At 44.9% G+C, this 26,302-nt stretch overlaps 1 protein-coding gene across 2 annotated transcripts in view; it reads left to right on the top strand.

The window, feature by feature from the left end:
• Positions 1-26,302, top strand: part of kdm5c (lysine demethylase 5C) — a 135,601-nt gene that overhangs the window by 49,929 nt on the left and 59,370 nt on the right. For both annotated transcript variants that reach the window (XM_072246617.1, XM_072246618.1), the window contains exon 2: positions 22,045-22,122. In XM_072246617.1, the coding sequence (XP_072102718.1) occupies positions 22,045-22,122 (78 nt within the window). The remainder of the gene's footprint in view (positions 1-22,044; positions 22,123-26,302) is intronic.

Here is a 26,302-nt window from a genome sequence, read left to right on the forward strand (position 1 = left end):
GAACGCACAGGTATAAATCAGCCTTAAGTGTGAGGAAGTTAATTTTGGTAGGTCAAATATGATGACGGAATATAGCATCAATGCGTAGACTCTTGGCAGTCTGAGTCCATAGGACACTCAAAGCTGCTGCGCAGATTGACTCTGGTTAAGAAGGCAGATGGTATATTGGCCTTCATCAACTGTGGGATTGAGTTCAAGAATCAAGAGGTAATGTTGCAGCCATATAGGACCCTGGTCAGACCCCACTTGGAGTACTGTGCTCAGTTCTGGTCACCTCACTACAAAGGGTATGGAAACAATAGAAAGGGTGCGGAGGAGATTTACAAGGATGTTGCCTGGATTGGGGAGCATGCTTTATGAGAATAGGTTGAGTGAACTTGGCCTTTTCTCCTTGGAGCGACAGAAGATGAGAGGTGACCTGATAGGGGTATATAAGATGATGAGAGGCATTTTTCCCAGGGCTGAAATGGCTAACACAAAAGGTCACAGTTTTAAGGTGCTTGGAAGTAGGTACAGAGGAGATGTCGGGGGAAGTTTTTTTTTACGCAGAGAGTGGTGAGTGTGTGGAATGGGCTGCCGGCAAGGTGGATACAATAGGGTCTTTTTAGAGACTCTTGGATGGATACATGGAGCTTAGAAAGATAGAGGGCTATGGGTATCCCTCGGTAACTTCTAAAGTAAGTACATGTCCACACAGCATTGTGGGCTGTAGGGCCTGTATTGTGCTGTAGGTTTTCTATGTTTCTATGAGTGTGGCCAGACTGGTTCAAGCTGACAGGAAGGCAACAGTAGCTCAGGTGTGTAGAAGAGCATCTCTGAGCGCGTAACATGTCAAACCTTGAAGAGGATGGGCTACAGCAGCAGAAGGCCAGGAACATACACTCAGTGGCCACTTTATTAGGTACAAAAGCTGTCTAGTAACTGAGCACTGAGTGTACATAAAAATAATTTAAATAAGTATTGCAAAAATAGTAAGGTCATGGATTGGTTCATGCACATTTCACATATGTGATAGCGGCAGGGAAGAAAGTGTTCCCAAAACCTGAAGGCGTCTCAAGTTCATGTACCTCTTTCCTGATGGCATTAATGAGTAGGGAGCATGTAAGTGCATTGAGGTGGTACAAAGGGAAGCAATGACAGAATGCAGATTGAAGTGTTATACTGTTCAATAGTCTTTTAACAATGGGATGATGGAAAAGATCCCATGGGCTGAATGGCCTAATTCTGGGAGAGAGGCTGCCCTTGAACCTGGTACTGTGTGTTTTCAGGCTTTTGTATCTTCTGTCCGATGGGAGGGGGGAGAAGAGAGAATATCCAAGGTTCCTGAGACAGATACATGAGGCACATGGACATAAGAAAAATGTGCTGTGCAGAAAGGAAGGGTTAAATTGATCAAGAAGTATGTATAGTTAGGTACTGAGTTGGACTATTCTATATTCAATGTTTGATGGTGGCTGCTTTACCAAGGCGACAAGTGTGGACAAGAGTCCATGGAGGAGAGGGCTGGTGTAAATGATGTCCACAACTCTCTGCTGTTCCTTGTGGCTTTTACACTCTCAGTCCTGAGGCGAGGATTTGACCTAAATGTCGACCATCCCAGTATGCGGCCTGAACCACCTGATTCCTCCAGCTGTTTCTCCAGCCTTCTCCAGATTCCAGTGTCTGCAGTCTCTTGTGTCTTGGTTTCCTGCAGTGATGTTGCTTGCGGACAAAGTCCTGTCCACCATTGAGCACACCTACAAAGAATACTGCCGTAAGGAAGCAACATTCATCTTCAAGGACCCCGCCTCTCCGCCATCCAGGCCATGTTCTCTTCCTGCTGCTGCTATCAGGAAGGAGGTACAGGAGCCCTAGGTCCAACACCACCATGTTCAACAACAGTTATTACCCTACAGCCATCATGCTCCTAAACCAGTGCAGATAACTTCACTTACCCCAACGCTGAACTGATTCTACAACCTATGGACTCACTTTGAAGGACCTGACATTGCATATTCTCAATATTATTTATTTACGTATTTATATTTGCACAGTTTCTCTTTTGCACAATGGTTGTTTGTCAGAGTTTGTGTAGTCTTTCAGTGATTCTATTGTATTTCTTTGTTCTACTGTGAATACCTACAAGAAAATGAATCTTAAGGTAGTATATTGTGAGGTACATGTACTTTGATAATAAATTTACTTTGAACTTTACACTGTCCGCCCTGATTTGGTGTCTCAACCCAAAATGGTAACCATCCCTCTGCCTGCACAGATGCTGCCTTACTCACCGAGTTCCTCCAGAATTTGGCCATCTGCTCCAGATTCCAGCGTCTGCGGTCTCTTGCATCTTGGTTTCCTGCGGTGCTGTTCGTCAGAGTGCGAGCCCATGCATGCCCTGTTAGGGATGTGGAAAGTGCTTTTGAAGCGTAAAACTGTTGCCTCCATAGGAGCTGCCGGCTTTAGTTTGTGTGTTCTCGGAAGAAAAACAGATCAGTAAATGATTAAAGATGTTTGTGTCCTCACTGGCCGCAGGAGTAGTACCAATGAATCAAAATCAGGTTTAGTATCACTGGCATACGTTGTGAAATTTGTTGTTTTGCGGCAGCAGTACATTGCAATGCATTGGTGGTTGTCCATCGTGTCCGACGATGGCAGGAGATTTTTTACAGTGGAAAAGCTGTTGCACTGGGGCAGTTCCACTCTCACCTTCAGAAGTCGGGGTCTAGTGGCCAAACAGGAGTCACAATCTGAGGTCTTCCTTGGTTGCAGTGGATGACCATGATAGCTCCTGTGCCTTGTCAGGCCGTTCGCTCTCCACGGAGTGTTGCAGAACTGCCTTCCTGGCTGTTGGATCTCACTGTAGATCTCGTTTCCCCCACCCCCCAGTCCGCCAGAGCTGACTTTGCTTGGTAGGACAGGCATATCCCTATTTTACCCAAGTATGAGGCCGCTGGCTACCTTCAACTGGTTCAGCCCACCTGTCGAAGCGGTGTACCAGGGTGTGGCCACTGTCGCATGCAAACAGCTACTTGGAGCCACAGGTGAGGGCTGAGTGTCCGGTGGGGACCAACACTGAGTGAGCTGCCTCAGAATGGACAGGACAAAGCCCTTTACCAGCGGTGCTCCCCTTCCCTGGACATACCACACACCCCCACATTACAATACATAATAATTTTAAAAAACTAAAAATTGCAATAAGTAAATATAAAAAACTTTAAATTAAGACTTAAAAAAAAAAGTGGGGTAGTATTCATGGTTTTATTGTCCATTCAGAAATTTGATGGCAGAGGGGAAGGAGCTGTTCTTGAAATGTTGAGTGTGTGCCTTCAGGCCCCTGTACCACCTCCTTGATGGTAGCAGTGAAAAGAGGGCATGTCCTGGGTGATGGGGGTCCTTAATGATGGATGCTGCCTTCTTGAGGCATCGCCTTGTAAATGTAACTTTGCTGGATCAAATAACGACAGCACAAAAAGATTGTTACTTATCTTTTCACCCGTTTATTTCTTCGAGCTCAGCCAGCGAGTGAACTTGGACCCGACATCAGGGAGAGATCCTTTCTCATCTCCCTGGCGGTTCTACAAGTTCACTGCCCGATGTCAGAATTGTCAGAAGTTATAAGGCCACTGATACGAAAGAACAATCAATTTGATAAGCATTCCAGCCAAGTCAATAGACTATTGATACAGAGAACAATCAGTCTGATAACTATTCCGGCCAGGTCAATGGACTATTGATACAAAAGTACAATCAATTTGTTAGACACTCCAGCCACCTTAATTAAAGAAAGGAATGTTCTACCTGGTTTGTTGGAGCTACAACTTAATGACAAAGATAAGAACATCCGTCAAATTTATGCTTTAATTAAGAAAGGAATGTTCTGTCTAATTTCCATCAGGTACTGCTTTTTGTCAAAATCAAAAAGTGAAAAGATAAGTAACAATCTTATTGTACTGTCGTTATTTGATCCAGCAAAGTTACGTTTACAGCCTTTTGAAGGTGTCCTCAATGCCCCTGGAGGCTGGTACCCATTATGGAGCTGATTGAGTTTACACATTTTTGCAGCTTTTTACAATCCTGTGCTGTTGCCTCCCATCCATGGTGATGCAGCCTAGTAGAATGATACATCTGTAGAAATTTGCAAAAGTCTTTGATGACATACCAAATGTCCTCAAACTCGAATGGAAAGGACTGGACAATAGCAAATATTGTTCCGTTGTTTGAGAGAAGTCATAGAGATAATCCCGGGATTATAGACCAGTCAGTCGAGTCACTGGTGGACAAACTATTGGAGAGGATTTTTAGAAACAGGATTTATCAGCGTTTGGAGAAGCATAGTCTGATTAGGGGTAGTTAGCAGGTCCTGCTCTCTGACCAGATGGAGGAAGCACAGCAGCTACTAACAAAAGTGGAAATTGAGTAAAATAAAGTTGGACTTCACCTAAACGCTAAAAAGACAGAATACATGGTGTTTAACTGCGATGAAGGTACTCTCAAAACCGTAAAGAATGATACCATTAAGAATAGTCTTTGACTACAAGTACCTCGGGTCAAGAATGATGAGTTCGGAGAAGGACATAAAGATACGGAAGGAGCTGGCGTGGAGGGCTATGAACGACATGAAGGAAATCTGGAAGTCGAACCTGACCAGAGGGCTTAAAAAGAGGATCTTCATAGCAGTCATGGAGTCCATTCTCACATACGGATGCGAGACGTGGACACTCACCAAGACTATGCGGAAGTCTCTAGATGGTTGCTATACAAGAATGTTCTGGATGGCTCTTGATGTGAGTTGGCAACAGCACATGACGAATATCGAGCTCTATGACAACCTACCGATGCTCACCACTAAAATCGAGGAGAAAAGACTGCAACTAGCGGGGCACTGTCTACGCCACCCCGAGCTACCTGCCAGCCTAGTCATCATGTGGGAGCCCAAGCACGGGAGGATGAACCCTGGGCGTCCTCCCAAGACTATGGTCAACATGCTCCTAAGGAGACAGTGGCGTGGCTAATGTAGATGAACTGAACACACTGATGAGGGAGAGGGAGAAGTGGAGAGTCCGTCGTGGAGCCCAACGCCGGCCCCCTAGACCTGAGTCGACGTAGCAGTAGTAGCAGGTCATAGCTCAGAAGCCTGATTGAGTTTCTTGTAGAGTTGACAAAACAAATTGATTCAGGTGGAGCAGTGGATGTGGAGGTAGGTAAGGCGTTTGACGAAGTTCCTCATGGTGGGCTTATTCAAAAAATCAGGAGGCCTGGGATCCAGGGAAACTTGGCTGGGTGGATTCTGAATTAGCTTACTCATAGAAGGCAGAGGGTGGTTGTAGATGAAGTGTATTTTGCCTGGAGATCAGTGTTCTGTGGTGTACTGCAGAGATCTGTTCTGGGTCCGGTGCTCTTTGTGATATTTATAAGTTTCGGATGAAAAAGTGGAAGGATGGGTTAGTAAGTTTGCAGGTGTGGTGTTGTGGATGATGATAAGGTTAGAACACAATATTCACAGGATGTAGAGCTGGACTGAGAAATGGCAGATGGAGTTCAACCTGGAAAAGCGTGAAGTGATTCACGTTGGAAGGTTGGTACTGGGTTAATGACAGGATTCTCAGCAGTGTTCTTGGGGTTCATGTCAATGGGTCCCTCAAAGTAGGGAGGGTGGTTAAGAAGGCATATGTTGGGGGATTAAATTCAAGGGATCTACGTGGAGGGGAAGAGTTCACTTAATCTTGAAGTAGGTTAGAAGTTGAACACAACATCGTGGCCAAAAGGCCTGTACTGTGCTGTACTGTTCTTTGTTCTAAATTATGAGTAGTAAATCTGGTTGGTAAGGTAGCACAGTGGTTAGCACAATGCTGTACAGTATCAGCGACTCGGGTTCAATTCCCACCACTGACTGTAAGGAATTTGTATGTTCTCCCTGTGACCTTGTGGGTTTCGTCTGGGTGCTCTGGATTCCTCCCACATTCCAAAGATGAACGTGTTAGTACAACAGACCCCAACCACCGGGCCGCAAAGCATGTGCTACCGGGCCTCGAGGAAACGATATGATTTGGCAATATGAGTCAGCTGCACCTTTCCTCATTCCCTGTCACGCCCACTGTTGAACTTGAACGCATGCGAGGTCATTACCCGTGCATCATCCATGTCAGCGTGGGAAGGAGATCAAATCCTCGAGCTTGTAAATGACAGTGGGCTGAAAAGTATGTTTGACATAACATCTCTGCCGGCATTCTGGATCAAAGTCAAAGCTAAATATCCTGAAATAGCCACGAAAGCACGGAAAACGTTGCTTCCATTTCCAACATATCTCTGCAATGAATGCAACGAAAACTGAATTGCGGAATCAACTGGACATAAGGAACCCCTTTCGAATATTGCTGTCTCCCATCACCCCTCGATGGCACCGTCTCATTGCAGGGAAACAAGCCCAGGGCTCCCACTGATTCAGCGATATTAGTGTGTTGCAATGATTTTATGTGTTCATACAGGGAAAATATATGCTGTGTGTTTAGTATCCAAACGTTACTTAAAATGTGATGATGCCATTGACTTATAAGTGACTTATATAACCATATAACAATTACAGTATGGAAACAGGCCATCTCTGCCCTTCTAGTCCGTGCCGAATTCTACTCTCACCTAGTACCACCGACCTGCATTCAGCCCATAACCTTCCATTCCTTTCCTGGAGGATATACCTATCCAATTTTTCCTTAAATGATAATATCGAACCTGCCTCTACCACTTCTACTGGAAGTTCATTCAACACTTACTTCAAGCTCCCCTGGTCTCCCCTATATTCATGCAAGGAAAATATGCTCTGTGTGTTTAATATTAAATTTGTTAGATAAACCCTTTTAGAAACGAAATTGAGTGTATTAGCCACTTATCACCTATACTCTGGTCGTGATTAACACCCCCTCCCCTCCCCGAACAGCATTGCCAAAAATGATTTGTAGAAAAAAATGGGCACGTACACGCATGCGCACACTGGTGCCCGCGCAAGGCTTCGTGGTCATGATAGTCTTTCTCGGGGTAAACACAACGTATTTGACTGCTACTCTTGTCCGTTGGCAACCCTACCCCCCGCGACCCAGTCGGCCGGTCCGCAAAAATATTGTCAATAATAAACTGGTCTGCGGTGCAAAAATGGTTGGGGACCCCTGTGTTAGTAGGTTAATTATTCATTGTTGATTGTCCCATGATTAGGCGAGGGCTAAATCGGGACATTGCTGGGCAGTTCAAAGGGCCAGAAGGGCCTATTCCACGCTGTACCTCTAAGTAAATAAATACGAGGGATGATTGATATGTTTGTGGCCTAAAGTAGAAGGAGATGAATTGTACAGCTCTCGTTACATGCACATGTAGGTCAACACTTTGAGTGATTATGCAGAAAGCTTAAAGTTACTAACTCATCTCCTTCTACCTTACACCACAAACTTATCAATCACCCCTGATGAGTTATTAACTTCAAACTTTCTGCATAATCACTCAGAGTTGAACTGCACGTGCATGTAACAAGAGCTGTATAACTCATCTCCCTCTACCATAGGCCACGAACTTATCAATCACCCCTGCTGTGGACACTTTCTTGAGGTCCAAGATCCATATGCTCCACGACCACTGGACTAAGTGCGTAGATGCAGGAGGGGATTATGTTGAAAGATAAATGTGCTACATTTTCTAAAATGGACTCCCTTCTACCTTAGGCTACAAACTTATCAATCACCCCTGGTAAAGGTGAGCAAAGAGGGCCTATTACAGGTTTCTCCCGCTATCCGAAAGTAGAGCATTCCTCTGAAACCATTCGTAAGCCAAAATGGTGTAAAACGAGAAAGCAATTACCATTAATTTATATGGGAAAAATTTTTGAGCATTCCCAGACCCAAAAAAAACCTACCAAATCATACCAAATAGTACATAAAACCTAAAATAACACTAAAGTATAGGAAAAACAGGAATGATATGATAAATACACAGCCTATATGGTGTAGAAGTATGTACAGTGTAGTTTCACCTAACAGAATTGGGAAGATTTAGCGGAAACCGATTTGTAGAAAAAAATCGGCACGCACACGCATGCACGCACACCTGCCCGAGACTAGCGCGTGATTTAGATTTAAGTGAGGGAGAGTTGCACAGCACCAGGAAAGTTGATGAGGTAAGGCAGTGGATGTTTCATTGGACATGAGCAAAGGTCTTGCATGGGAGGTTCAGTTGCTTGGCATTCAAGATGAGGTAGTAAACTGGATTAGACTTTGGCTTTGCGGGAGAAGCCAGAGAGTGGTAGTAGATGGTTGCCCCTCTGACTGGAGGCCTGTGACCACAGGGAATGGAGCTCGGTCTGTTGTTTGTCATCTATATCAACAATGTGGTTAACTGGATCAGCAAATTTGCCAATGACACCGAGATTGGAGGTGTAGTGGACAGTGAGGAAGACTATCAGAGCTGGCAGCAGGATCTGGACCAGCTGGAATAATGGTCTGAAAAATGGCAGATGATTTCAAGGCGGACAAAGATGAGGTGTGACACTTCGGGAGAATCAACCAGGGTAGGTCTTACACAGTGAATGGCAGGGCACTGAGGAGTGTGGTAGAATAAAGGGATCTGGGAATACATGTCCATAATTCATTGAAAGTGGTGGCACAGGCAAATAAGGTCCTAAGAATGCCTTTGACACATTGGCCTTTATAGATCGATGTATTGAGTACTGGAGTTAGGATGTTATGTTGAAGTTGTATAAGACATTGATGAGGCTTATTTGGAATATTTCCTGCAGTTTTCGTTGCCTACCTACAGGAAGGAAGTAAATAAGATTGAAAGTGTACAGAGAAAATTTACAAGGATGTTGCTGGGTCTAGAGGACCTGAGTTATAAGGAAAGATTAAATAGGTTAGAATATAACTCCCTAGAATGTAGAAGATTGAGGGAAATTTTATAGAGGTATATAAAATGATGAGGGGTATAGATAGGGGTAAATACAAGCAGGCTTTTTTCTCTGGTTGGGTGAGACTACAACCAGAGATCATGCGTAATCAGAATCAGGTTTAATATCACCAGCATATGTTGTGAAACTTGTTAATGTAGTACAAAGCAATACATGATAAATTAGGAAAGCAACAAATAAGTAAATCAATTACAGTAAGTGTGTGTGTGTATGTATAGCCTATGATTCTACAACTCAGATGAGATTTTATCATCATAGGATGACACAGTAGTTAGCACAATGCTTTGCAGTGCAGATGACCCAGGTTCAACTCTGTAAGGAGTTTCTGCATTCTCCCTCTGACTGTGTGGGTTTCCTCCGGGTGCTCCAGCTTCCCCCCACAGTCCAGAGACATATGGTTAGTAGGTTAATTGGTCACTGTAAATTGTCCCGTGATTAGGCTAGGATTAGATTGGGGGATTGCTGGGCAGTGGAAGGGCCCAGCATCTGAGAAAATAAATAAACAAACAAACATTGCCATAGAATCTCCAGAGATTGAGTGCCAGAACTGTGACTCAACTCTTGGCCACACAGTATTGCTGCTTCTGACTCAAGTCCCTATGACATCAGGGAACCAGGTTTGCTTGTAACTTGTTGTCCATCAGCTGGTCTCTGTAAAAGGCAGTAAACAGGAAACCAGAGCCTTTACGCCAGCCAATCTGTGTGCATTCATCATGAGTGCAGGCAGCTGGTCCCAGACCATCTTAGTACCGGTTATTGTCATGTGTGCTGAGACACAGTGAGAAAAAAAAATTGTTCAGTCAAGTTTATTATCACCGACTGCACACTCAGTACCCACTTTATTGGGTACACTTGCTCGTTAATGCAAATATCTAATCAGCGAATCATGTGGCAGCAACTCGGTGCGTAAATGCATGCAGACATGGTCAAGAGGTTCAGTTGTTGTTCAGACCAAATATCAGAATGGGGAAGCAATGTGATCCAAGTGACTTTGACCATGGAATAATTGTTGATGCCAGATGGGGTGCTTTGAGTATCTCAGAAACTGCTGAGCTCTTGGGATTTTCACACACAGCGGTCTCTGGAGTTTACTGAGAATGCTGTGAGAAACAGATGACATCCAGTGAGCAGCAATTCCGGTGGATGAAAACACCTTGTTAATGAGAATGGCCAGGCTTAGTATTTTCACTTGTGCCGATAAATCAGGAACCCGAAGTCCCACCCCACCCCACCAGGTTCAGGAACAGCTCCTTCCCTTCAACCATTCAGTTCTTGAACCACCTGGCACCAACCTAATCACTACCTCATTATGACAGAAGCTGTGACCACTTTGCACTGCAGTGGACCTTTTTTTTTGCTGTCCTATTTGCCTTTTTATTGTAGGAAAAAAGTGTATAATTTGTGGTGTCCATTATGAATGTTGTGCATCTGATGCTCAGTGTCTGTGATGCTGCTGCAAGCAAGTTTTTCATTTGCCCCTGTGCAGATGTGTACTTGTGTTCATTATGTGCCATGTCGTGTGACGTAGATGATCATGGTCTTTGTGAACGTGACAATAAACTTGACTTTGTACTTTCAAGTTTCTGGACTGATAACCGAGGAGCGCAGTCTTGAGTTCAAAGCCCCCCCACCACCACCCCAAGGAATTTATCTTCTCAATTTAAAACATAAAGCCTTTAGACTTAACAATGATGTACACTGGGCCGGCTAAAAAGTGGCAGATTGAATGTAATACAGACAAGTGCGAGGTGTTGCACTTCGGTAAGACTAAACAGGGTAGGTCTTACACAGTGAATGGTGGGGTACTAAGAAGTGCGGGGGAACAAAGCAATCCAGGAATGCATGGGATTCTGGCAATGACAGTTATGTCATTGGTGAATTTATAGATGATATTTGAGCTGTGTCTAGCCACATAATCATGGGCGTAGAAAGAGTAGAGCAGTAGGCTAGGCATGCATCCTTGAGGTGTTGTTAAGACCATTAGACATACGAACAGAATTAAGCCATCTGGCCTTTTGAGTCTGCTCCACCATTTCATCATGGCCGATCTATTTCCCTTTCAACCACATTCTCCTGCCTTCTCCCTGTAACCTGTTACATCCTGACTAATCAAGAACCTATCAACTTCTGCCTTAAATACACCCAATGATTTGGCCTCCACAGCTGTCTGGCAATTAATGCTACAGATTCACCACCCTCTGGATAAAGAAATTCCTCTTCGTCTCCGTTCTAAATGGACATCCCTGTATCCTGAGGCTGTACCCTCTGGTCCGAGACTCCCCCACTATAGGAAACATCCGCACCAAATGCACTCTATCAAGTCCTTTCAACATATGATGGGTTTCAATAATTCTTCTGAATTCCATTGAATAAAGGCCCTATAGCCTTCAATCGCTCCTCGTACAATGAGCCTTTCATTCCTGGAATCATTCTTAGGAACCTTCTCCAATGTCAGTACATCCTTTCTTAAATAAGGGGCCCCAAACTGCTCAGAATACTCCAAGTGAGCCCTCAGCCTTATTTTTATTTCCAATCTGCACTGTCCCATTGAGAAAATGAGGCCTGGGTTTTGGAGCTGATTGATTACTTCTGAGGGGATGATGGTGTTGAGCACTGAGCTGTAATCAATAAACAGCAGCTTGACATGGGTTCTGCTGTTGTCCCATCGTCAGAAGTTCAAATCCACCATCTCAATTTCCCTTGGCAGATGTTGCCTGACCTGTTGAGTTCCTCCAGCTACCTGTGTTGCCCTGTGCAGACGGTTCAGATATTGGTCACCCTGTGAGACCACCAGCGATCATGCCACAGTCTAGTCTTGCCTTCTTTGAGGGTGTTTCTTCATTTGGGGATTTTTTGAGGTAGACGGATAGAGGAACCAGGCCTTAGATCAGGCGCTAAACGTTAAATAGGAAAGGAAATGGTGCATGTTGATTGCCCGTAGTCAGTTGTCACTGTGAGGAAATTCAGCAATTGCAAAACTGCTGCTTTATTGACCAAAGGTTTATATTGGGGAAGGGCTGTCCTTAGAGAGGGGCCCTCCCTCAATCCTCCTCCTCCCCCTCCTCCTCCTTTTTGCCCCTTTCTCTCCCTTTTCTGTCCCCTCAAACCTCTCTCCCCTCCTCCCCTTTTAACCCTCAATCCCCTTACTTTCTACCCCTCCCTTCTCCCCTCCTCCCTACACCTCCCTCTCTCCCCATTCCATAAATACCTCAAAGTTGCCACACAAGTTGATAGGGTGGATACTTAGAAGGCCGTCCATATGCAAACTTGCCCACAAAGTGTTCAACTCTGTCGTCTAAATCATTGACATGTATATTGTGAAAAGAAGTAGCCCCAACACTACTAGTCACTGATAGCCAATCAGAAAAGGCCCCCTTAATTTCCACTGTGCCAGTTCTTAATTCCCAGTCAGCCAATATTCTATCCATGCTAGTATCTTTCCTGTAATATGGCGGCCTCTTATCGTGTTAAGCGTCCTCATGTGCAGCACCTTGGCAAAGGCCTGAAAATCCAAGTAAACAGCTTGGGCCTGTTTCCCTCAGCTCCCTTTATATTAAACACCAGAGAGCATGAATTTAATGTTAGAAAGGGCAAAGTTTAAAGGGGATATTTTTTACATAGAGTGGTCGGTGCTTGGAATGGGTTGTCAGGGGTAGCAGTTTGGTGGAGGTTAAACAGCTTTTCGATTAGAATCAGAATGAGGTTTATTATCAGTGACTTGTGGCTTTGTTTCACAGTTCGGCACAGACATAAACGTTGCTGTAAATTACAGCATAAACAGCTAGATACATAAAAAGAATGAACCATGGAAAGCATTCTAACTGGCTGCATCACCGTCTGGTGCTGGGGGGCATTGCTAATGCACAGGATCAGGAAAAGCTGCAGAAAGATCCATCGTGGGCACTAGCCTCCCCAGCACCGAGGACAACTTCAATAGGGTACAACTCAAAAAGATGGCATCCATCAGCCAGGACATGCCCTCTTCTCATTGCTACTATCAGGGAGGAGGTACAGGGGCCTGAAGAGAAACACTCAATATTGCAGGAGCAGCGACTTCTCCTCTCCCATCTGACTTCTGAATGGATAATGAACCCATGATCACCACCTCACTATTTTTGTTCTCTGTTTGCAAAACTTGTTTAAAAATTATATTTATATTTTTTAACTTTATTGAGGTACAGAGTGGAACAGGCCCTTACGGTTCTCCGAGTTGCAACCCAGCAACCTACTGATTTAACTCTTGCCTAATCACAGGACCATTTACAATGACTTATTTTCCTGCGGTATTATTCATGGGTTCATGGACCATTCAGCAATCTGATGGTGGAGGGTAAGAGCTCTACCTTTTCCCCAAATATGAAAGTGAGAGTATTGGGGGAATATGGATGATATACAGAAAGAGGACATTCAGTAGAAATGGGCACAACTCTTTGGGCCTAATGGCCTGCCCACTGCTGTGCTCTTTCCTTGTTGTCGCACTCCCTTTAAACATGGGTTCTCCGCTCCCTTCAATCTCAACAACGTCCTGGTTCCCGCACTCCCTTTAAACTCACCAACTTCCTGGTTCCTGCACTCCTTTAAACTCACCAATGCCCTAGGTCCTGCGCTCTCTTTAAACTCACCAACATCCTGGTTCCCATGGTCTCTTTAAAATTACTGGAGCGCAATTTCCAACATTCGTTATACTCACCAAGTGTACTTGAAGATATCTGTACTACCGTGTAACTTTGTAGAGGGTGCAAAATTTTGAAGAGCATAGATGGGGTGAATGGTCTTCTTCCGAGGGAAATGCTGAGGCTCGATAAGGCATTGTGAGCAGTTTCGGGCCCCTTAACTGAGAAAGGATGTGCCAACATTGGAGTGGGTCCAGAGAAGGTTCACGTGAATGGTCCCAGGAATGAAACGGGGTCCAGGAATGTATGGGGAGCATTAGATAGCTCTAGAACTGCAGAAGAATGAGTCGGGATCTCATTGAAACCTATTGAACATGGGGTGGATGTGCAGAGGATGTTTCCTATAGTGGGGGAGTCTAGGATCAAAGGGCACAGCCTCAGGATAAAAGACCACAGCTGAGGAGGAATTTCTTTAGTTAGGAAGGTGGTGAATATGTTGAATTAATTGACATAGATGGCTGTGGAGGCCCAGTCATTGGGTAAATTTAAAACAGAGATTGATAGATTCATGATTAGTAAGGGTGTCAGAGGTTACGGGAGAAGGCGGAAGAGTGGTGTTTAGAGGGATCATAAATCAGCCAAGGTGGAATGGTAGAGTAGACTCGATGGGCTGAATGGCCTAATCCTGCTCCTATATCTTAACCAGCTGTTCATGAACTTGGTGGTGTGGGACCTCAGGCTTCTGTACTCGCACACTTTCACAGCTATTCAAATCTTGCTTTCCGCACATACGGCCAAAAAGCTTAACCAGTGCAGCGTGTGAAAGATCTGCTCTGCCAAAGTGAAGATCCAGTTGTGCTCAGCATCTGCACCCAAAGTAATAAAATGCAGAATATTCCTGTGTGAAGTACAAAATCCCTCAGACCTGAGCCTCTGCTCTGTGGGATGTGTGTGCGTGTGTATGCATGTGACACGGTATTATGGCTGTACCTTATATAGAAACATAGAATAATACAGCACAGTACAGGCCCTTCGGCCCACAATGTTGTGCCGACCCTCAAACCCTGCCTCCCATATAAGCCCCCAACTTAGATTCCTCCATATACCTGTCTAGTAGTCTCTTAAACTTCACTAGTGTATCTGCCTCCACCACTGACTCAGGCAGTGCATTCCACGCACCAACCACTCTCTGAGTAAAAAACCTTCTTCTAATATCCCCCTTGAACTTCCCACCCCTTACCTTAAAGCCATGTCCTCTTGTATTGAGCAGTGGTGCCCTGGGGAAGAGGTGCTGGCTACCCACTCTATCTATTCCTCTTATTATCTTGTACACCTCTATCATGTCTCCTCTCATCCTCCTCCTCTCCAAAGAGTAAAACCCTAGCTCCCTTAATCTCTGATCATAATGCATACTTTCTAAACCAGGCAGCATCCTGGTAAATCTCCTCTGCACCCTTTCCAATGCTTCCACATCCTTCCTATAGTGAGGTGACCAGAACTGGACACAGTACTCCAAGTGTGGCCTAACCAGAGTTTTATAGAGCTGCATCATTACATCGCGACTCTTAAACTCTATCCCTCGACTTATGAAAGCTAACACCCCATAAGCTTTCTTAACTACCCTATCCACCTGTGAGGCAACTTTCAGGGATCTGTGGACACGTACCCCGAGATCCCTCTGCTCCTCCACACTACCAAGTATCCTGCCATTTACTTTGTACTCTGCCTTGGAGTTTGTCCTTCCAAAGTGTACCACCTCACACTTCTTCGGGTTGAACTCCATCTGCCACTTCTCAGCCCACTTCTGCATCCTATCAATGTCTCTCTGCAATCTTTGACAATCCTCTACACTATCTACAACACCACCAACCTTTGTGTCGTCATCAAACTTGCCAACCCACCCTTCTACCCCCACATCCAGGTCGTTAATAAAAATCACAAAAAGTAGAGGTCCCAGAACAGATCCTCCTTATAAACAAATGAACCTCATGCACCGGAATCAGAATCAGGTTTAATGTCACTGACATACGTTGTGAAATTTGTTTTGTGACAGCAATGTAGTGCAACACATAATAGAAGACTATAAATCACAATATTAAATACACGTTTATTTATAAAATATCATCATCATTATGTGCTGGGTCTCCATAGCCATGATTGTTCTTGGCAAATTTTTCTACAGAAATGGTCTGCCATTGCCTAGCCATTGTCCGGGCAGTGTCTTTACAAGATGAGTGACCCCAGCCATTATTAATACTCTTCAGAAGTTCTTTGCCTGGCGTCAGTGGTTGCATAACCAGGACTTGTGATCTGCACTGTCTGCTCATACGACCATCCACCACCTGCTCTCATGGCTTCATGTCACCCTGATCAGGGGATATAAAATATATACTATATTTTTTTTAAAACCAGTCAGAAATAGTGAGGTAGTGTTCATGGGTTGGTTCATTGTTCGTTCATAAATATGATAGCAGAAGGGAAGAAGCAGTTTCTAAAATTTGAGTGTGGGTCTTCTGGCTCCTGGTGGTAGTAAGAAGAAGAGGGCATGTCCTGGATGTTGGGAGTCCTTCGTGATGGACGCTGCCTTCTTGAGGCATCTCCATTTGGAGGTGGTGGGGAGACTAGTGTCCAACCCTCTAGCTCTTTTCAGTCCTGTGCAGCGGTGATGCGGCCATTCGGAATGCCCTCCACAGTACATTTGTAGAAGCTTGCTGGACATTAAGGCCAAACGGCACTAGTAGGTCAGCACAAGGTGTTTTGTTATATCATAGTATCGCAGAACAAAATGAGACACGTGAACTGCATGTCAATACACTATAGAGCAGGGTTTTCTAATCTGCTTTATCCCATGGACCCCTACCATTAACCGAGGGGTCTATGGACCCCAGGTTGGGAACCGCTGCACTGGTGGAATTGGACCCGGGCTGCTGACGCTGTAACAGCGTTACACTAACCGCTATGACACCGTGTCGCCCTTAAAGACAGACAGTACGTCAACCCTTAGGATACAACGTAGAACAGTACATACAGCACGTTCGACTCTGTGTCGGGCACCACGGCAGCGTAGCAGTTAGCGCGGCACTATTACAGCTCGGGGCATCAGAGTTCAATTCCAGTGTCCACTGTGAGGAGTTTGTACGTGCTTCCCGTGACCACGTGGGTTTCCTCAGGGTGCTCTGGTTTCCTCTTGCAGTCCAAAGATGTACCAGTTAGCAAGTCAATTGGTCATTGTAAATTGTCCTGTGATTAGGCTAGGGTTAAGATAGGTGGGTTGCCTGGAGGCCCTGTTCCACACTGCATCTCTAAATGAAGTAATTAAGTGCCTTAGTAAAGTAATCACTTCTGCTAAACAATATCCATATCCACCCATTCCCTGTAGAGTGAGGGTTCCCAAACCTCTTTATGCCGTGGACTCTGCCACCCCCACCATTAACCGAGTGGAATCCAGATTGAGAACCCCTGCTACAGACCAGTCCTGTTCCCTGTATGTTTACTTTCCTCAAGTGCTCTCCAGTTTCTGTGATTACAAACACAAGAGATTCTGCAAACTCTGGAAACTTTGGGTAGCATGTACGAAATGCTGGAGGAACCCAGCAGGGTCAGGCAGCCCTAGCAACAAACACTCGGGTCATTACCACTTGCCACGTAGGAGGTAAAAGTCAAAGCTCAAAGTAAATTTAGTTATCAAAGTACGTGTATGTCACCGTATACTACCCTGAGATTGACTTCCTTGTGGGCATTCACAGTAAAACAAAAATGCAATAGAATCAATGAAAATCTACACACAAAGACTGGCAAACAATGTGCATAAGTAAACTGCAAATATAAAAAATTCATAATAAATAATACTGAGAACATGAGTTGTAGAGTCCTGGAAAGTGAGTGCATAGATTGTGGAATCAGTAGTAACTGTTCCTGAACATGGTGGTGTGGGACCTAATGCTTCTACACCTCTTCCCCAGTGGTAGCAGTGAGAAGAGAGCATGGCCCGGAATGTGGGGGGCCCATGTATTTCACCTCTCTCATTCTGGCTCGGGACCTTGGCCTGGTGCACCGTCTGCTTTTCCTCGCCAGATGCTGGGAATCCAGAGCAACGCACACAAAATGCTGGAGGAACTCAGCTGGTCAGGCGTTTATGGAAATGAATAAACCCTTCGTTCCTGAGTTCCTCCATCATTTTGTGTGTGTTGCCTAGAATGCTAACATTGCTTTGCCTTCCTTACAACAGTTTTTGTTTACATATAGTTCACTGTACGTCCGTTCACACATTGTACACCGATCCCTGCTGAACACCACTAATCACCGGCAGCTAACCAGAAAAGGTCCCCCTTTATTCCCACTCTTTGCTTCCTGCCAGTCAGTCAATCACATGTCCCTGCTAGTACCTTTCCTGTAATACCGTGGGATCTTATCAACACACCCGCAGATTGTGGTGGTCTTTGACACAAAAAATGTGTGTTTCGATGTACATGTGACACATAAAGCTGATCTTAATAGTTTTTTGTCAAAATTCTATTGCATTTCCTTTTTTCTGTAAATGCCTGAATGAAAATGAATCTCAGGATGGTAACTTTGATAATAAGTTTACCTTGAACTTGTCATTCTAAACACCGTCTCCATCCCCTCCTTGCCACTTTCCCACCCATTACCTTCTTCGGCTGTGCCCTCCCATTCCTTGTTGTCCTCCTAGTTTTACCACCTCGTCCTCCCATCCCTCACCCTCCTAGTTTTACCATCTCCTCTCCTGCTTCTTGTCACCTCTCACTGCCCTCCCACCCTTACCATCTCCTCCTGGGTTCGTGCCTGGCTCCCCCTGAAACTTACTTCTTTTGGCTTGCCTCATGCCTTCGCTGTGGGAAGAGGGCACTCCCTCTCACCGCCCTCTGAATGAAACAGGACTCACCTGCATTCTTTAAACACGTTCTGAAGCACGTGGACATCTGGTCCCTAACTTCAAAGGTTGCACCTTCAGCAGAAAGGAGCTCTAATCTTTGCATTTACGCACTGACTCGCTGAAATTAGATATGCTGCAGGCTAAAAGAGCAATTAATATTGTTCAGTCTTGTTCTCAGATTTATTCTTAAAAGACCAGAGACATGGCAGGTAATTGACAGAACCCGCAGTCTGAAGTACAGAGTGAGTTTGTTGTCAAAGAACATTTATGTCACCAGATACAATCGAAATACATTTTTTTTTGCAGGCAGTCAATAAATCCAAGGCACACAATAGAATCAATGAAGGACCACACCCAATAACCATTGTGCAAAAGACAGCGAACTGTACAGATAAAAACAAGAAAAAAAACTATGATAAATAAGCAATAAATATCGAGAACATGAGATGAAGAATGTATAGGTTGTGAGAACAATTCAGTGATGGGGTGAGTGAATTTATGCACTCTGGTTCAAGAGCCTGATGGTTGAGGGGTAATAACTCTTCCTGAACCTGTTGGTGTGAGACCTAAGGCTCCTGTACCTCCTTCCCGATAGCAGCAGCAAGAAGAGAGCATGGCCTAGGTTGTGGGGGTCCCTGATGATGGATGCTGCTTTCCTGCAACAGCAGTCCATGTAGGTGTGCTCAATGGTGGCAAGGACTTCACCTGTGATGGACTGGGCCATATCTACTACTTTTTGTAGCTGTTTCCATACCAGGCTATGATGCAACCAGTCACTACATGTCTATACAAGTTTGTCAAAGTTTTTGATGTTAATTCCGGATCTCCGCACTCCAAAGGAAGTAGAGGCACTACCGTGCTTTCTTCATAATTGCACTTACATGCTGGTCCTCTGAAATAATAACACCTAGGAACTTCAAAATGCTAACTCTCTCCACCTCTGATCCTGTGACGAGGATGGGGTCGTGGACTTCTGGTTTCCTTCTCCTGAAGTCAATAATCAGCTCCTTGGTCTTGGTGGCATTGAGTAAGAGGTTGTTGTTACAACGCTGCTCAACCAGATTTTTAATCTCCCTCCTATATGCTGATTCATCACCACCCCTGATTTGGCTACAACAGTGGTGTCGTCAGCAAACTTGAATATGGCATTGGAGATGTGCTTAGCCGCACAGTCATGAGTCTAAAATGAGTAGAGATGGTTCAGATTACTTTGCAAACTTTGATAGTCTTCCTCGCTGTCCACTCCACCCCCAGTCTTGGTGGCATCTGCAAATTTGCTGATCCAGTTAACCACATTATCACCCAGAGCGCTGATAATAGATGACAAACAACAATGGACCCGGCTCTGATCCCTGCAGTGCACCATTACTACATTCTCACACACCCGCCCCCTCCATCTGCCTCTCTGCTACACTACACAGCCACTATTCTGAGCTTTGAATTTCCCATTCCAGACCACAATCCACATCTTTGCAGTTTCTTGTGGTTGTAGGCAGAGCAGTTTTCCTGCTGTGATGCATCCAGAGAGGTCACTTTCTGTGGTTCATCACAGAGATTCTGAGAGGCCCTCGACTGTTGGTATTGGTTTGTTATTGTCACATGAACCAAGATGCAGTGAAAAGCTGGCATTACAGTCTGTTCATTACACCATGCATTGGGGTAGAACACGGTAAAACAATACGGAATGCAGAGTAAAGTGTAACAGAGAAAGCGCAGCACAGGTAAACAATAAGGTGCAAGATCATTACGAGGTAAATTGTCAGAATCACGTTTAATATCACTGACATACAGCACTGAGCAAAAGTCTTACGCATATATATATATAGAGAGGGTGCCTAAGACTTTTGTACAATACTGCAATAATTTTATATATTGCTCTGTACTGCTGCCGCGGAAAAAAAAAACACATTTCATGACAATGTGAATGATAAACCTGATCCTGATGGGTCTCTATTGTGGACTGAGAGTGGGGAGGGGGCAGGGAGAGAAGCATCATGGTTGGGGAGAGCAAAGGAAGCAGGAAGCACCAGAGAGACATTCTGTAATATCAGTAAACCAATTGTTGGAATCAAATGACTTTGCCTCCACCCTCGCTGGATATACAAGCTCACTGTCCACTCCAGATTGACAAATACAGTACTGCGATAAAGGTCTTAGGCACCCTAGCTGTCTATGGATGTCGCCTTCTTAGACACTGCTTTTTGAAGATGTCCTCAATGGTGGGGAAGGTTGTGCCCACGATGGTGCTGTCTGAGTTTACAGCCTTCTGCAGCTTCATCCAATCCTGTGCAGTGGCCTCTCCATACCAGATGTGATGCAGCCAATCAGAATGCTCTTCACCGTACATTTGTAGAAATGTAGATCTTCACTGTCCAGGCCATGCCATCTTCTCGTAGCTCAGATTGGGCAGGAGATGCAGAAGCCTGAAGTCCCACAGAACTAGGTTCAGGAACAGCTACTTCCCTCAATCATTTGACTCTTGAAACAACTGGCACAACCCTAATCACTACCTCATTATAGTGAAAGCTGTGACCATTTTGTATTACGATAGACTTCTTTTTTGAACTTAATTGTATTATTCTTACTGTAAAAAGTATGTATAATGTGTGGTGTTCCTTATGAATGTTGTACATCTGATGCTTGGTGTCTGTGATGCTGCTGCAGGTCAGTTTTTCATTGCACCTGTGCAGACGTACTTGTGTTCACTCTTTATGCGCCATGTTTGACGTAGGCGATCGTGTCTTTGTATACATGACAGTAAACTTCTGCCTTTGTGACTTTCAAGTAACTAGACATAACCAAGGAGCATAGTCTTGAGTTCAAAGCCCTCCAAGGAATTTATCTTCTGAATGTAAAACAAAATCTTTAGACTTAATAATGAGATACACTCAGTGCCCAAATGATTAGGTACACCTGTGTACCTGCTTGTTAATGCAAATATCTAATCAGTCAATCATGTGGCAGCAACTAAATGCATAAAAGCATGCAGACATGGTCAAGAGGTTCAGTTGTTCAACCAGTTATCATCATGAGGTAGAAATGTGATCTAAATGACTGACTGTGGAATGACTGTTGGTACAGGCAGGCTAGTTTGAGTATCTCAGAAACTTCTGATCTCTTGGAATTTTCACACCCAATAGCCTCCAGAGTTTGCAGAGAATGGTGTGAGAAACAAAAAGCATCCAGTGGGCGGCAGCTCTGTGGACAAAAATGGCCTGTTAATGAGAGAGGTCAGAGGAGAATGGCCTGCCTGGTTCAAGCTGCCAGGAAAGTGACAGTACCTGAAATAACCATGTGTTACTACAGTGGGGTGTAGGAGAGCTCTCTGAACGCACAACACATCAAACGTTGAAGTGGGTGGGCTACAGCAGCATCAGATCACATGGGGTTCCACTCCTGTGGGCATTTATTAGGTACACTCCTGTACCAGATAAAGTGGCCGCTGAGTATAGATGCTCAATCAATAAATATCAGTCCACACACAGCATTGACATGAGCAGTTGAGATCACTTGTTATGAGTTCTGCTCACGGAATGTGAGTTATTGTTGCTCATGCGTGAAGGGTTTGTCGCTTTGCTAAACTGTGCTCTCTTATCTCTTTTTGTCCCCAGGACTGGCAGCCTCCTTTCGCAGTTGAGGTCGACAACTTCAAATTCACACCCCGGATTCAGCGGCTGAACGAGTTGGAGGTATGTTTCTGCGTCCCGGCCCCTGCCTGACCCCCACTCCCACCAAGCGCATGTGTAGACTTGCCTTCGCAGTTTCGTAAGCTGCCGTGCACCCAGAACCCATCCAAGTTGAGACAAGGTTATGAGGAAGCCGATGCGGCTAAAATTCCTGAATTTAAACATTACAAAACACTGGAATAACTCAGCAGGTCAGGCAGCATTTATGGAAACGAATAAACATTTTGGGCCAAGACCCTTGATCAGGATGCAGGTGCTTACACAGTTCCTGTTCCTGTTCCTGCCCCCACCCCACACACCCGGCTTGATAGAGATCTCCATTTAGTTCCACTGGCTCCTCTCTAACTACGTTGCCTTCCTACCACGCCACTCCCCTACTACGCATTTTTGTCCCATACCCATCCCTTACTGGGATAGCTCCTGTTAAATCTAATTTTTATTTGCTTTGAGATAGAGCGTGCAGCAGGCTCTTCTAGCCCAACAACCCACCTATTTAACCCTAGCCTATCCAGAGGACAATTGACAGGGGGGGTTCCCAACCCTCAGTTAACGGTAAGAGTCCATGGCATAAAAATGTTGGGAACCCCTGATTGATAATGACCAGTTAACCTATTAATGGGTAGGTCTTTGGATCGTGGGAGGAAACCAGAGCACCCGGAGGAAACCCACATGGTTAATGGGGAGAACGTACAAACTCCTGACAGATGCTCCCAGAATTGAACTCTGAACTCTGACACCCCGATCTGTAATGGTGTCAAGCTAACCACAACACTACTGTGGTTCCCTGGCAGTCAGCTCAGTCCTAATTCACTGCGCTTTCAAAAATAAAAATTCCCTCCTGCCCTCTTCACCTCTCCACATTACACTAGTTTCAATCTGTGTTCATCTGCTGGTGACGCTGTCTCTCAACAAACCCGGGCACCTGAATTCCATCTTCCTATGTTCTCCAGAGAGAGAAGCCCCGGTTAAGCAGGTCAGGAGCATAGTGAAGATGAACGTTAGCTTTATCTGTCACATGTGCTTCGAAACATAGAGTGAAATGTATCGTTTTGCATCAACAGCCAACACAGTCCAAGGATGCGCTGAGAGGGAGGGGATGGCCCGTGATTGTTGCCACGCTTCTGGCACCAACCTGATATGCTCACAACTCGCTCACCCTGACTTGTACATCTTTTGAATGTGGAAGGGAACTGGAGCACCCGAAGCAGTTTGTGTAACACTTTACATCGCCAGAGATTGGCGTTCAATTTCTGCCGCTGTATATAGGGAGTTTGTACGTTCTGTCCTGTGACTGTGTGAGTTTTTTCTGGTATCTTCCCACATTCCAAAGACATACAATAAGGTTTACTAAGTCGTGGCCACTGGGAGCACTGCAACACTTGTGGGCTGCCCCCAGCACAATCTTAGGACCGTGTTGCTCATTGACGCAAAACAACAAATTTCACTTCATGTCTTCATTTGCATGTAACAAATAAAGCTAATCTTTACACACAGCGCTGGGAATGTTCTGGTCTCTCACTCTCCGTAAAATCCCCAGGAGTGGGTAACTGCTGGGGGCCAGCTAGTGATCTATAAAAGTTTTTGTGTGACCTGAGCCCCCATTCCCAGCAACATCCCATTCAGATATGTATATAAAAAGATTATTCAGATGATTACATTATCACACCAATTCACTGTTCTGCAATATTCAACACATCATAAAGCACATGCTTTATGATGAAACACTGTTCACAACACACTCGAGGGCCCACGGTTCCTGGAAATCCCCCAATGGACACTGTGGAAACCATGTAATCCTTTTCCAGGGGCACGCGGGCACAGGGCATAACCCTGGAAAAGGGACAGGCAGAGTGCTGGCTGGATTTCCTGTCCCTCTGGCCCCATGAATGGGCAGTTTGACTAGAATTCAGTTTTCCTTGGAGAAGGCAAAAGAATGAAGAATAAAAGATGGTGCCTCTGAAAAATCTATCACTTTATGGATAAGAAATTCCTTAGATGGGGATAAGCTCGTTAATGCGCTGCATAATTAAAGCAATTACATCACATGAGTAATGAATGTGCTAACACTTAGCCAATGAAAACTGAGAAAGGTGATAAATTGTTAGTTTAGCTGCTATACCACTTTCTGGCAGTGAGTGAGGATGAACCACTACATACTGTGAAAAATACATGAGTTTGTTGAAAACTACAACTCTTATAAAAAGTATTATAAGTAAAACAGAGGTTTTCAGCAGTGCCCTGAGTACCCACATTCCCCAGCCCTTCCCCATCTCCCCCTAGTAATGGGTGGCAATAGATCAGGAGCATGGAACTGAAGGGTAACCAGAACTCGAGGAGCTCCTGCATCTTGTTTGTCGTGGCCTTCTGTGGCATTTCCAGCATAAAGGAACGCAAGAGGCTGAAGAGTGTAGAGAACATAGTCTGATCCATCGTGGGCACAGTCCTCCCCACAACTGACAACCTCTGCAGGAGGTGCTTTTCGCCGTTCATCCATGAAATCTTTGACAAGCTCCTATAAATGCACAGTGGAGAGTATCCTGACTGGCTGCACCACGGCCTGGTATGTAAACACCAATGCCCAGGAATGGAAAGGCCTACAGAAAGTGTTGGATACGGCCCACAGGCAAAGCCCTCCCCACCATTGAGCCCATCTACTAGGAGCTCTACCACAGGAAAGCAACATCCATCAACAGCGACCCCCTCTGTCCACGACCTGCTCTCTTCTCACTGCTGCCATCAGGAAGGAGGTACAGGAGCCTCAGGTCCCACACCACCAGGTTCAGGAACAGTTACTACCCCTCAACCATCAGGCTCCTGGACCATTGTGGACAACTTCACTCACCACAACTCCAAATTGATTCTACAACTTTCAAGAACTCTTTACAACTCACTGTTTTATTTGCAGTTAGTCATCTTTTGCACATTATTTTTTGTCAGTCTTTACATATAGATTTTTGTAAATTCTATTGTATTCTTTATTGTTTCTGTAAATGACTGCAAGAAAGTGATATTGAACTAGTGTAAAGTAAATTTATTATCAAAGTATGCGTAGGTCACCACGTGCTACCCTGAGATTCATTTTCCTGCAGACATTCACAGTAGAATAAAGAAATACGATAGAATCAATGAGAAGCTACACACAAAGACTGACAAGCTACTGATGAGTAAAATAAGACACACTGTAAATAGAAAATAATATACTGTAAATACTGGAAACTAAGTAAATAGAACATGAGTTGTAAAGGGGCCTTAAAAGCCTGTAGGTTGTGGATTCAGTTCAGAGTTGGGATGGGTGAAGTTATCCACGTTGGTTCAGGATGGTGGTTGAAGGGTAATAACTATTCCTGAACTTCACGGTAAGGGACCTACAGTTCCTGTACCTCCTTCCTGATAGCAGCAGTGAGAAGACAGCATGACCTGGATGGTGGGGGTCCTTGATGATGGATGCTGCTTTCTTGTGGCAGCGCTCCTTGTAGATGAGATCAATGGTGGGGAAGGCCATGCCTGTGTCTGGGCTATGTCCGCCACTTTGTAGACGATTCTGTTGCCGGACCCTGCCTTAGCAACAGAACACTACAGACCACCTCTTGCACTACCGTGAGCTTGTGCCTGATCGTAGTCTCTTTTCGCACTAAGGTCTCTGTTTTGAGAGGTCTTTATTTTCTCTTTGTTTTCAGTGTCTTGTACAATTTAAATATTTATATTCTGTGCAACACACACACACACACACACACACACACACACACACACACACACAAAATGCTACTGAGCAGGTCAGGCAGCATTTACGGAGGGGAATAAGCCGCCGAGAGTTACAGGCTGAGAGTGTGACGGTAGCATAATGGTTGGTGGTACACCATTCCAGCTCAGGGCGTCGCAGTTTGGAGTTTCCGACACTGTAAGAAGTTTGTGCATCCTACCTGTGAGCACGTGGGTTTCCTCAGGGTGCTCGGGTTTCCTCCCACATTCCTAACTCATACCAGATGGTAGGTTAATTGGTCATTGTAAATTGTCCTAAGATTAGGCTAGTGTTAAATAGATGGGTTTTTGGTCGGTCTGGCTCATGCTGAATAAATACATACATACATACATAAATCAGTCAGGGCTGGAGAAGAAGGGGGAAGAATCCAGTATAAGAGAGTGAGGAGGGGAGTACAAGATAGGTGAGATCTGATGTGGGTGA

The sequence above is a fragment of the Mobula birostris genome, chromosome 29 (assembly GCF_030028105.1).
Source record: "Mobula birostris isolate sMobBir1 chromosome 29, sMobBir1.hap1, whole genome shotgun sequence".
Classification (NCBI taxonomy): Eukaryota; Metazoa; Chordata; class Chondrichthyes; order Myliobatiformes; family Myliobatidae; genus Mobula; species Mobula birostris.